General features: G+C 36.6%; 1 protein-coding gene across 5 annotated transcripts in view; it reads right to left on the reverse strand.

Moving 5' to 3' along the window:
• LOC110466865 (protein phosphatase 1 regulatory subunit 16A-like) overlaps positions 1-12,978 on the reverse strand; it is a 74,721-nt gene that overhangs the window by 29,533 nt on the left and 32,210 nt on the right. For all 5 annotated transcript variants that reach the window (XM_021523666.1, XM_021523662.1, XM_021523665.1 and 2 more), the window contains 2 exons: positions 7,991-8,061; positions 6,082-6,227 (listed from right to left, as the gene is read on the reverse strand). In XM_021523666.1, the coding sequence (XP_021379341.1) occupies positions 6,082-6,227; positions 7,991-8,061 (217 nt within the window). The remainder of the gene's footprint in view (positions 1-6,081; positions 6,228-7,990; positions 8,062-12,978) is intronic.

Raw genomic sequence — 12,978 nt, forward strand, 5'->3', positions numbered from 1 at the left:
CCCCCTCCTATCTTAACCTCCCATCCTTTATATCTATCTTACCCCCTATGTAACCTAACAGAACTCTCTTACAACCCTTTCTCTAATTTATTGTAACGTTCACTTAGAAGTACTCCTACAGTGTCTTTAATCCAATAAAGGAGACCATCCTCTGAGTTTGTACAATCAGTCACACTGACAGACCACCTCTGTTGCTGAATCTGTCTCATTTTGAATAAACAGAGCAAATCAAATCCAGAAAAAAATAATCCAGCCTCAAAATTGAAAACTCTGTTAAAGCTTGTTGGGAATTTGAAACAACTTTAAATGATTCAGAATTCTACCTTAACCTGCTCATATCAAAATTATCATCTTAACAATTATTTCACTTTAACAATTCAATTCAAATATTGCTATTTCACATTTAGAAATACAAATCTTTAAGCATATCTGTATCCTCCCCATTCACACACAAAATGTGCTAACTCAACTAAAATCGGATTATCATCCTTGCAAAATATTCATCAGCAGATGTGCTATGCACCAACATCCGTCACGGGTTTCTCCAGGAGGAGTAAGACTGTAATATTATATCCAGTGTTTAACAATTGCCATCAGTACGTTAGCTGTTACCGGGATATACACATTAGATTGAATCGCCCTTCGTTACTACCAGTAGGAAGCCAGTACTCCATTGTTCCTTATATAGGTGCTCCCTAATGTGAATCAATTACACTTTCAATGGATTCTCATTTTAGTAGAGACTGTGTTTGCCAGTTTCTTCACAAGCATGACTATCTTAACAATTGTAACAACATTTTTTCAAAAAATTAAAAGAATCATGAAAATCCTCACCAAAACAATATGTGAGGTGATTTAAGTAGATCGCTTGGAAATACTCATCATGGAAATGACAAGTTTCATAATTCAACTAAGAAAAGCAATGATTGAAAAGTTTAAAAACATAATTATCAAACTATGAGATTTAAATAGTCTTTGAAAAATAAGGTCTCAGTGTTTTTTAAGGGTGTTAATACATTCATCACCAAGGCTTTGTGAGTTTAAACAGGACTTGATACAGATTGTGTTGATGAAAAGGACCTTATTGTTACATTTTTTAAGTGCTTCATACTTTCATCACTAACGCTTTCTAAGTTTAAACAGAACTTTATACAGATTTTGTTGATGAAAAGCACCTTAATCTAACATAGGTTAAAAAAAAAGAAACGATAAAAGGTTTTAGAATTTGATTTTAGAGGCTATTATCTGTGCGTGTTACCAACGAGACACAATGTGGTTGGAAGGTTTGAGGAATCACCCTGGTTTATGAGGTCGACGCAGTGTATACTTCTCAGCTGCCAGTATTGCAATGAAGCTATTCAATTCAGAAATCAATAGCTGAGCTATGCACTTGATTAACTTTGTCACACAATGATCACAAAATATGGCGGCATTCTACTTCTGTGGCGGACATCAACCAAGACTAATTATGTATGGGATCAATTGGGCAATGGGGGCAACAGGATGACAGTACATCGTCCCACATCGTCCCTCACGGCCCTCAAACAAATACACCCAAACTTGTCTTGATTAATTCAGAATTCATTCTATGCATCTATTACGATGGATTTTATATTTTTATTGAGATTATTGTATTGTAACAATTTTATGAAGAATTTATATGTATATCAAAATATTGTGTTATTGTGTTAATCAAGTTTAGCCTACATGCTATTGATACAGTATATGGAATTATCAAACAAAATCCAACGCCAATGGTCGTAGGATTCATACAGTTTATAATCCAGGTCTTGGCGTAATTGAAAGATTAAAAAGTCACTCATTAGGAATACGATTGTAAAGGATTGAGGAAAGTACACAATGAAGCCGACTAGTAATTGTAATGTCAACCTAACACTAAGGTCATGATGTCCAGAACTTTCAGACTTTGTACTTTGATATATGTATTTATATGTAAACAGTCACGTTCAACTTGTTCTTACATAACACGGTTAAACAAGAACATAGTGACATGGTCAGTTAATTATGATCCCGGGCTTATCACCAAAGCAAGGGTACCAAACCGACCCTTGGTGATCAAGATCACATGATGCGAAATTCTGCATTTATTGGTCAAGCAGTAAGACAATTGACCATCACTATGGTTGTATTGTATAGTACACCTCTTAATTGTAAATGTAAAAGCGATAATATTGAAAAAGAAGTGTTTTATGTTGTATAAGGAATAATTATGAGTAAAAATTAATTACTATATATTAATAAGAAAATGGTTAACAGAAAATTATGAAGTGCAAGATAGAATTGATAACTTTTATTGTATAGTAAGTATTTAGCTTGTTTGTTAGTAAAATATTTAATTATGTAAATAAACTTTGGGAATGAAAATATAAAGATCGCCTTGCTTTTATTCTAAGGGGGTCAGACTGGATAAGTGAAACGCTACCTCTCACTTACGCCACTTGCGAGTTTATCATCTCACAGCAAAAACAGAAAGGAAACAAAATATTCTCATAATTCTAGTCTGATAATTATCCCCTACACACTCAACCCATCGCTACCCCCCAAAAATATAGATACATACAGATGTATATAATTTTAAAAACTTGTGCAATATAATAACTTGGCATATTATATAATTATAGAGAGATATTTCAATTTCAAATTCTTAACCTGAGGGATTCTTTTAATCAAAAAATTCACAGTTAATATTGCAGTTAAGAATTCTTTTAACATATTATCAGAAACTTAGCGATAACATTTTTTTAAATTTTTATGCTGGGCTAATTCTGAAAATATTCCTGCAGACTCTTACCCACATATTTCCCAAAATAGCAATTAAAATTTCAGCCCTCCCTCAAATCACATGTAATCATTAAAAAGTACGACTTTTTGTATTTCTGAGTAGTCAAAGTTTTGAATGAAATCACTTCATATGAGTCAGAAAAGACCCTCAATATACGATAGTTCATGGAAAGGTTATGCAAGAGCATTCCACAAAATTGTGATTTAAAATGAGTCCTAAACATATACATCCAACTACTATATCATATCAACAAGACTCCCCCTGTCCTTTACGCGATTATATATTTGATCATGGATTTGCTGACTCTGAACATTTGGTATTTGACCTACATTTCAAAACGTCAATATTCAAATAAGGCTGGTTTTCTATACCAAGGGTCAGCATGGTAATATAGCTATGGTCAATCAGGTTAAGGTCTAATATATGGATGGTGAGGTTAGTACGACTTTTATTTACGCTTTACGTCTTTGTACTAAAATGCCCTGATTGCAGTGTTCGAGATAGGATAGGAAACAATTGCAGAGACAGAATGATGAGGGGTTTACGGTAAATGTTGTTGGTCGTGCTAGTAATCAATCCTCTTAAAAAATATACATCTCAAACTTATAACCAAATTTTACTGTGACCCCATTCAGGATTGTTATTTATTACAGATGAGTTTGTGTATGGTAGTTGAGCCTATTAAAATAAACAAAGATTGGTCATGCAACCATATACCTCTCTACAAAGTGACCGACTTTGGTAAGAGACCACTCTTAATGTTCCCTATGGTAGTGATTTCATTGCAAACTGAACCTGTATTAAAAGACCACCTGTATTATGAGACCAACTGTATTAAGAGACCACCTGTATTAAGAAACCACCTGCATGTATAAAGAGACCACCTGTATTAAGAGACCACCTGCATGTGTTAAGAGACCACTTTAAATGATCCCCATTGTATTGATTTCACTGTGATCTGAACCTGTATTAAGAGACCAACTGTATTAAGAGACCACCTGTATTAAGAGACCACCTGTATTAAGAGACCAACTGTTTTAAGAGACCACCTGTATTAAGAGACCATCTGTATTAAGAGACCACCTGCATGTGTTAAGAGACCACTTTAAATGACCCCTATGGTAGTGATTTCACTGTGAACTGAACCTGTATTAAGAGACCACCTGTATTAATAGATCACCTGTGTTAAGAGACCACCTGTGTTAAGAGACCACTTGTGTTCAGAGACCACCTGTATTAAGAGACCATCTGTATTAAGAGACCACCTGCATGTGTTAAGAGACCACTTTAAATGATCCCTATGGTAGTGATTTCACTGTGAACTGAACCTGTATTAAGAGATCACCTGTGTTAAGAGACCACCTGTGTTAAGAGACCACTTGTGTTAAGAGACCACCTGATTTAGAGACCACCTGTGTTAAGAGACCACCTGTATGAAGAGACCACCTGTATTAAGAGACCACCTGTGTGAAGAGACCACCTGTGTTAAGATACCACTTTTTTTACACTACCTGATCATGAAGATGGTTTGTTAATACATTTGACTATAATAATTTAATTAAGTCAAATTTGGTTGTTTTAGCAGAATTTTTTCAAAGAAGCTGCCAGACTGACATAAGTTTCTTCGACTCAGGATTAAAGAAATGTTCAAAGTTCATGTGTTTGATATTTGACAGAAATCAGGAGAGCCAACGTTATGACAAGTTACACTCCTACTTTGGTAGGTGTAACGTAATGTCAGCTAAGGATATAATAGTACACTTCCACTTTGATAGGTAACATAGACCCAGGACAGGAATAACTTAACAGCCCTATAAGGTACTTGTACAGTCTAATCTATCTTTTTTTTCATTAAAAGAAGCTCTAAACTTCTGTGTCCTGTAACACACAGCAAACGCTAATGTCCGTTAAATCCATCAAGAGTAAATACGATCGGTCAGGGACTCGGACTAGGTGAATGCCTCCCTAATAATACTTAGGTGTAGAATTATTGATGGACCAATGACAGTGAGCAACATGGTCAAGAAGGGTGAACAATTGATGATGATCTGAGGGCCTCGTTCCATCTGGTATGGAAGCCTGCCTCTGTACCAGGGACCGGAGTTTGTCAATAAGTCTGTTATATACATGTCTGTGATTATATAGAACTGTGACGATCTTTACAACCAGTTTTAAACATTCCTTAACTACACTATGCATGTCAACATGCAATATATATAAACCAGGAAACTGAGCCAACTAATAGTGTTATCTGACATCTGATTCACTACTGACTAGTTCGGATATCCAGCAGACGATCTTACTGAAACAGACTCCTACTTTTAATTGATCCCCACCATGTCACAAGTCTAAATGACATCTTACATATTATGCGACTCCCATGGCCACCATGCCAGATGTCTTACCAACTCCAAGTCTAACATATTAAGTGAGCCTTGAGTAATCAGTGTCTAGAGCAGTCTCCCTTGTTATCATATACATCAACATTATATAGAGTTGTCTCCCATTGATATCTTCAACATGTTGTTGTAACAACTTTAAAAACTTGTTAAACTCCATTTTTCAACTACAAAAAAGGTTTTTTTACATTAAAACATTTTGTTAAAGCAAAAATTCCTAAATTAAAAATGTATATCTCAGATCTGATCAGGCCAATCAATTATTAATATTTCTTACACTTTAAAGCAGAGATTAACGTCTAGAGATCAAAGCTGGACATTTGGGCCCGTATTCATGAAATCATTCTCATACTCAAACTCAAATTCTATGATCACGATGAATTTCTTGTTCCATTGATTAATTAATCAAAACTCCTATTTCGTCAACATTTTTTGAAGAATTTGAAAGAGTCTTCAAGCCACATTCTGTTTTAAATGGTCACACTTGANCACCCACCCCCACCCCCCTACCCCCTTATATAATTATATAAGCCAATTCTTGCTCCCTGGGCCCAGGTAGATTGTGAAAATGTGCAAGTTGGTGGGCTTATTAATGAGTGTGGGCTTTTTACCAGTGAATATGGTACCTGAACCAGTAAATATGAGGTAAGTACCAGTCAATATAGTATATGTACCAGTGAATATTGTATATATACCGCACCAGAAAATATGATTAATGTGCCAGTAAATATGGTATATGAACCTGTATGGTAAGTATAGTATATATACCAGACCGGTAAATATGGTGTAAGCCGTAAGGGCCAGTAAATATGGTGTTAGTGCCAGTAAGTATGGTATATATCAGTAAGTAAGGCATACAGATAAGAGATCAGTACTTACTTGTCTATGAGGTGTTTACAGAGGTGGACGTGCCCACAGGTGGCAGCAGCGTGTAGCGGTGTCCACATCTCACTGTCTTGGGCATTCACTAGGGCACCAAACTCCAACAAAAGCTTCAGCATCTCTTCACTGTCATCTATACAACACTGGAAAATACACAGGGGTAATCTGTCACATAAATGGAAAAGGTAAAGTCAATGTCACATGATCAAGGTTAAATAAGCAGGGTTAAGCTTACACTGCTTTAAAATCAAACTTCTCAGATTTATTTTGACAGTTATTCTTATTATATTTAAATGTGCAATTTTTATTTATATTTTTATTTGGCTCTGTGGTAAATTCCTGGAGAAGATGAATGGGCTTCAGATTTAGACTGGAGTGTAATAGATGTACTATAAGAGGACCTATCCAGCCTCACTTCCCTTCATCAATCACCGCTCCGGAGGTGTGGAGAGGACAGTGTCCCAAGGTTAATCGTCTGGCACCTGTATCGAAAGTCTACTCAACTTTGCACATCCATCTGGATTGTCCTTTCTTTTAATTTGTATATTATATACACATTTTCTAGATTACCTTTTAATGGCTGAATTCACAGCACAGTGAAATTGTCATGTAAATTTCAAAATTTGAACGAGCAATTTAACCTGATCAGATCAGCTACAATGGGAAACATTACATCAAGGGTGTGGTAACTACATGTAGGGGGTTTGGGCTTTGTCTTCAGAGTGACATCAGGATTTTGGCATTGCCAGCAAATTGGTAGTGGTTTTGGCAATGTCAACGAAATAATTGGGGTTTTGGCATTTTCAGCAGAAAGGTATGTTTTTTGTGTGGTCAGCAGAATTGTGGAAGTTTTTGGAAATATTGGTAAAATTGTAAAGGTTTAAGGCAATGTTGGCAGAATAGCCGGGGTTTTTAGATTCATTTAATTTCTGCTGAATTGTACTGGTTACCACCCATGAACTTCCTAACAGTGGTTATAACATGGCCTTATTATATATCAATCTGTCCTTGTAAAGATTCATCTCATAATGTCTGCAGCTAGTAAAATTCAAATTCGTATTTTGAACTTGTGATTGTGAAGTCCACTAATCAAATCATTATGGCTCACAGATGAATACAGGATCAATGAATTGAAGAAGACCACAGGATTAGAGTTTATCTAGACAACTGGGTACCGCCGATTTTGATTCCGAATACGTTCAAAAACACAACACTATACAATGTTGTCGGAACCAGCTTATATTACGTGTGATTACCGTACAGCTCTATCCCTGATCTGTCTGGTCAGCCCTGGTTTATGTCTGGTCATCAAATCTCTTAACAAACACCATTTATTTCTGAACTACGTAAGAACATGATTTGTTTTATGTTTTGGAATTCAAGATCTACCGGGCCATCATGTAAAATAATCTCTGATGAAATTAGCATATTACAAAATAAACTACATCTCTAGATCTCAATTAATTACACATAAAAATAAATCTAAATAGCCTTCTGCACCTGAACTTTTGCCCATCATGAGTCTGTTCAAGTAATTAGCCGGAGTGTATGTCCTAACTTGCCTCCGAAAATTTGCTACTCTCATAGAACTTGAACAGCATGGGGCGTGATTGTTAGTTGTATCATGTTACAAAACTATCACACTTTGTTTAGGACATGCAAGAGAATTCAAAAGATTTCTGGTTAGAAATTTAGAATTATTTCTACTAAAATTATAGGACAAAAAGAAAAAAAATCAGTATGTTCAAACACTGCATGATGGGTAATTGAATCAGAAGCTATAATTACAGAAAATGAGTAAGTAGACATGCATGCACAAAGGTCATATAAAATCTCAATTGATCTTTGGGAAGTATATAATTAGGTACTTGTACTTGATGAAGTGAGTTTTTACTAATACACATACCTGGTGAAGGGCTGTTAGTCCGTCTTCATTGGTCGAGTTAGGGTTCACTCCCTGGGTCAAAAGTCTCCGCACTAGAGGGATAAAAGAGCAAAATATGTATCAGAAATTCAACAAGAGGCCCAGAGGGTCTGTATCACTCACCTGGATACCTTAGCAATCATGGCAAAATATTCTCCAAATGAGATCAAGGGAATATGCCAGACCCCAAGGCCAATCCTTGTAGCATAACTGTATTAGATTTTGTCATGCCCAGCAATTTTATGTATGGTTATTGGGTGGGGATCTCAACTGTTTCCAAGCTTTCACTCAGAAACTACATGTACGTCCCTAGGGTTGTGGCCAGACCCCAGGATCAATTCTAATATCGTGACTGCATTTGTCTCTTTTTGCCCAGCATTTGCATATATAGTTTTGGGGTGGGGATCTCAACCGTTTCAAAGTTATGACCCAGGGGTTAAGTCTGCAAAGGTCGGGCAGACCCTGGGATCAATTCTAATATCATGACTGCATTTGTCTCTTTAAGTCCAACAATAACTAGGTCCCTAGGGGTTCGGTCAGACCCCAGGGTCTATTCTGATATATGACTGCATTCGTCTCTTTATGCCCAGCATTTGTATATATAGTTTTGGGGTGGGGATCTCAACAATTTCAAAGTTATGGCCCAGGGACTATGTCTCCAAGGGCGGGGCCAGACCCTAGTGCCATCCTGGAATCAAATGAGCAATCTTATACTCAGCAATTATATACCATGGTTCTATGGTGGGGATCTCAACTAATTCCAAGTAATACACTTTTTTGGCCCCGCCCCTTAGCTGGGGGGTCATCCCAACCATTTGTACAATTTTGAATCCCTGCCTCCCATGAATGTTTCCACCCAAATATGATCAATATCCATGACATAGTTCTACAGAAGAAGTCGCTTAAAGCAATATAGCCAAATAACTCTTTTTGCCCCCGCCCCTCAGCCCCCTGGGGGGTCAGCCCAATTATTTGTACAATTTTGAATTTCCACCACCTAGGGATGCTTCCAGTCAAATATGGTTGATATCCATCTCTTAGTCCCAGAGAAGAAGTCGCTTAAAGCAGTATAGACAAATTGCCCCCTTTTTGCCCTGCCCTTCAGCCCCCTGGGGGGTCAGCCCCATCATTTGTACAGTTTTTAATCCCCACCACCTAGAGATGCTTCCAGTCAAATATGGTTGATATCCATTTTTTAGTTCTAGAGAAGAGGTCGCTTATAGCAATATAGCCAAATTGACCCCTTTTGGCCCTGCCCCTCAGCCCCCTGGTGGGTCAGCCCCATCATTTGTACAATTTTGAATCCCCACCTCCTAGGGATGCTTCCAGTCAAATATGGTTGATATCCATTTTTTAGTTCTAGAGAAGAGGTCGCTTATAGCAATATAGCCAAATTGACCCCTTTTGGCCCTGCCCCTCAGCCCCCTGGGGAGTCAGCCCCAACATTTGTACAATTTTGAATCCCCACCACCTACGGATGCTTCCAGTCAAATTTAGTTAAATTCCAATCAGTGGTTAAGAAGAAGTCGTTTAAAGAAATTGTTGACGTACACAACGGTATGGCATAAGCTCACCTTGTTCCTTCGGACCAGGTGAGCTAAAATAATAATACACACACTTGAACTTTTTAACATTTTTGATTTGCAAAAAATCTTTTCCTAAATGTTTCTGAATTTCCGATACGTAACATCCAGTGGAATACTAGTTTGCTACAATATGGCAGACCAATTTCAAACATGTTGAGTTACTAAATGAACTATTTCTGCAATAGTTTGATTTTATTTGGTTTAGTATCAAACATGTTGAGTGACTAAATGAACTCTTTCTGCAATAGTTTGATTTTATTTGGTTTAGTATCAAACATGTTGAGTTACTAAATGAACTCTTTCTGCAATAGTTTGTTTTTATTTGGTTTAGTATCAAACATGTTGAGTTACTAAATGAACTATTTCTGCAATAGTTTGATTTTATTTGGTTTAGTATCAAACATGTTGAGTGACTAAATGAACTATTTCTGCAATAGTTTGATTTTATTTGGTTTAGTATCAAACATGTTGAGTGACTAAATGAACTATTTCTGCAATAGTTTGATTTTATTTGGTTTAGTATCAAACATGTTGAGTTACTAAATGAACTATTTCTGCAATAGTTTGATTGGATTTGGTTTCGTATCCTATATTAACAGCGAAGGTCATTCAGGACCTGCCTCCATGTTTGTGATAAATGTGTGTATGTGTGTTGGAGGCTGTATGTTGGGGTATTCGCCTCTTTTTAATTATGATAGTGCAGATCTGATGCCTGGAACTTTATATATACGGTAGTGCTACCTCGCTGAAATACGAGTCAAATAATAACACTTCCTTTTTGATAGAAAAGAAACTCAATCCCCTACAAGTTCCTATTTGATATTTATTAAACTTATGTGGGAATTTTACACCTTTTAATAATTTTAAATCAATCCAACTTTTTTCATTTATTGTTTTGTTTGAAATGCTCTATTAAATCCGTTTTCAGTATACACTGAAACACTTAATACAAGTGATCATTCTTGAATCTCACATTCCTTTATACATTGTACATTAAGCAGTGTAGAGGAGAACCAACAGCCGCGGCTTATCTATGTTGTATTCCGAGTTAAATTTATACATATATACACATATTGGGAAGCGCTTCCCCTAAGCCTATTTATATGTGATAAACATTTACATAATCCTTTCTGTCCGACTTGTCAACTTTATCACAAGCTACTTTTCAATCTATATAATCATCAGAAATTCAATTCAATGAAAAGAAATGACTTTTTGTCATTTGCATATTATGCAATCTGTGTGAGATTTGTCTACTTTTGATATTAGTGTTCCCTGCGGAACTAGTACTGGTGCCACGTTTTATCTGAGCCCAGGGGGAGGAAGTTATTACAAAGCATGTATAAATACCGATTGTTACAGCACAGTTGATGATAATATTGAAATATTGTTTAATAGGTTCTCGGGGCCCATTCCAATCCTCAGTGAGTATATGTAGTGGTGGCAAACTGCATTTATTTTGTATTATGTTTGCACAAGTTTTAAAAGCTGAATATTAGCAAACAGTCACATTGATGCGGTTTTATTGTAGCAATGTTATGATATATCACTGTCATAATACGTTCTATACATTAGTTTTATGCACGGCGCTCGTCAAATTGGCTGTCATTAAGGCTGTTAGATGTGAGGCCGATATCCACGACTTATGCTCTGTGGACGGTGACCACAGCAACTAATTCCCATACATGGCACTAATCTGTAATTCATATTTATAAGGATGGGGCTGCTTTTCAATCATCCCCATTAGTGTTCTACCAGGCTGGGAATATGGGGCTATCTGCCTGCTCTGTCATGGCTGCCAACCTAATAAGGGTGTTAAATGCTCCCTCATCCTCGTTTATTGATTGGCCCATGGGTAGACTCCGGCCTAATTCACCACAGATGACCCAATGATGGTCACTTATGCCGTTGTGTGAACGTTCTGATGGGAAGTAAATAAATCATTTCTCAGTGGTGTTCTTAGTGTAAGCCTGGGTCCTATATCCTGCCATGGACACATACCAGAATAAAGACTGTATAATTATGCTGTGTACATGGAACAACCATACCCTATTCTGGCTCCCTAAAAAGGCGTCATAAAACAGTAAAGATACATTTTTTGTCTTTTTTTCAATGCTCTTTAGAATTATCATTCTAAAATATTTATGTCCAGGCTTCAAAGTTCCTTAATATTTACTTCAGTTGGTAAGTAATTCAAACACCACATTTATGAGGATTTGTGACTCTGTACATCAAATGTAAGAATAATATATATAATAACAAATATACATAACTGTGCAGATTAATCTCTTTAAATAGGTCTGAATAAACACACAGTCCCCTGATAGTAGATCCGGGTTTGTCATTCATTTACACAGCCCCATATATGTGTCTCCCAATAAACAGAGGATTCCTGGTATAAAATATATGTCTGCCCTAGTAACAGCAGACAGCTCATAAATCAAGACAGTGTGAGCTCGATCATGAGACCATACTGAACAACTCTCCCTATGGAGGAAGGAGACTCCCGATTTTGGACCCTTAAATTTAGTAATTAACTTCTAAGATCTGGTGATTTCCTCTGAAAGAACAACACTCAAAATATGTCATTTTAGGGTTATTTTGTCTCTAGGGGGTGATACACACACTATATATTTATGTTTTAATTTTGAACACTCCGAATCTCTCCGCTGGAAATTTTAAAAAGTTGGCAAGTATGTGAGACACCAGTCTAAAGATCTAGTTTGAAGCCATATTTGGTAAAATACAAATGTCAATGTGATAGTGGAGGACGTCCTTTTCAGCAATAAAACTGGAACCCTACAAATGATCCACCAAGTGAACTATCGACCAGCAGGCCATTTCCTGCTCCTCGACCACAGTGTGAGTTATGTATGCATGATAGCAATAGTAATGGCACTTTAAAGAGATATTGAAAATGATGTGTATGGTGTGCCAAGACAAATACATCAACATCCATCTTTGATGTCCCTCCAATGATTTAGCCTTCCTCCAGGAGAGGTCATCCCCATGTTAGATATAGTACTAGGGTCATTCCTCCTCAAGTTGGTGGCTCCTGATCGTGGTTACTAGTACTGTTCACTCTACAGAAGGCCAATCCAATGCCTTTATCTCCAAACTTCATGCTTCACTTCTTTAATCAGATTCTCTTCCTTCTTGTTTTCATGAATGCATGAGGATTATATATACATGTATACATGAGTCTGGCTTGATTCTACTGTACATCCACCATATAGCATGATCTTGTCATTGCCTTAAGTCTTGGCTTATTGCCAAAACACAATTGGACGAACAAATACGATTTATAGATATATCACAGCAATTTGATTAATATGACATCACCGCAATAGGATTTATTTTCGTTGTGAAATTAATAAAAATATT

This window comes from Mizuhopecten yessoensis, unplaced genomic scaffold (assembly GCF_002113885.1).
Source record: "Mizuhopecten yessoensis strain PY_sf001 unplaced genomic scaffold, ASM211388v2 scaffold11145, whole genome shotgun sequence".
NCBI lineage: Eukaryota > Metazoa > Mollusca > Bivalvia > Pectinida > Pectinidae > Mizuhopecten > Mizuhopecten yessoensis.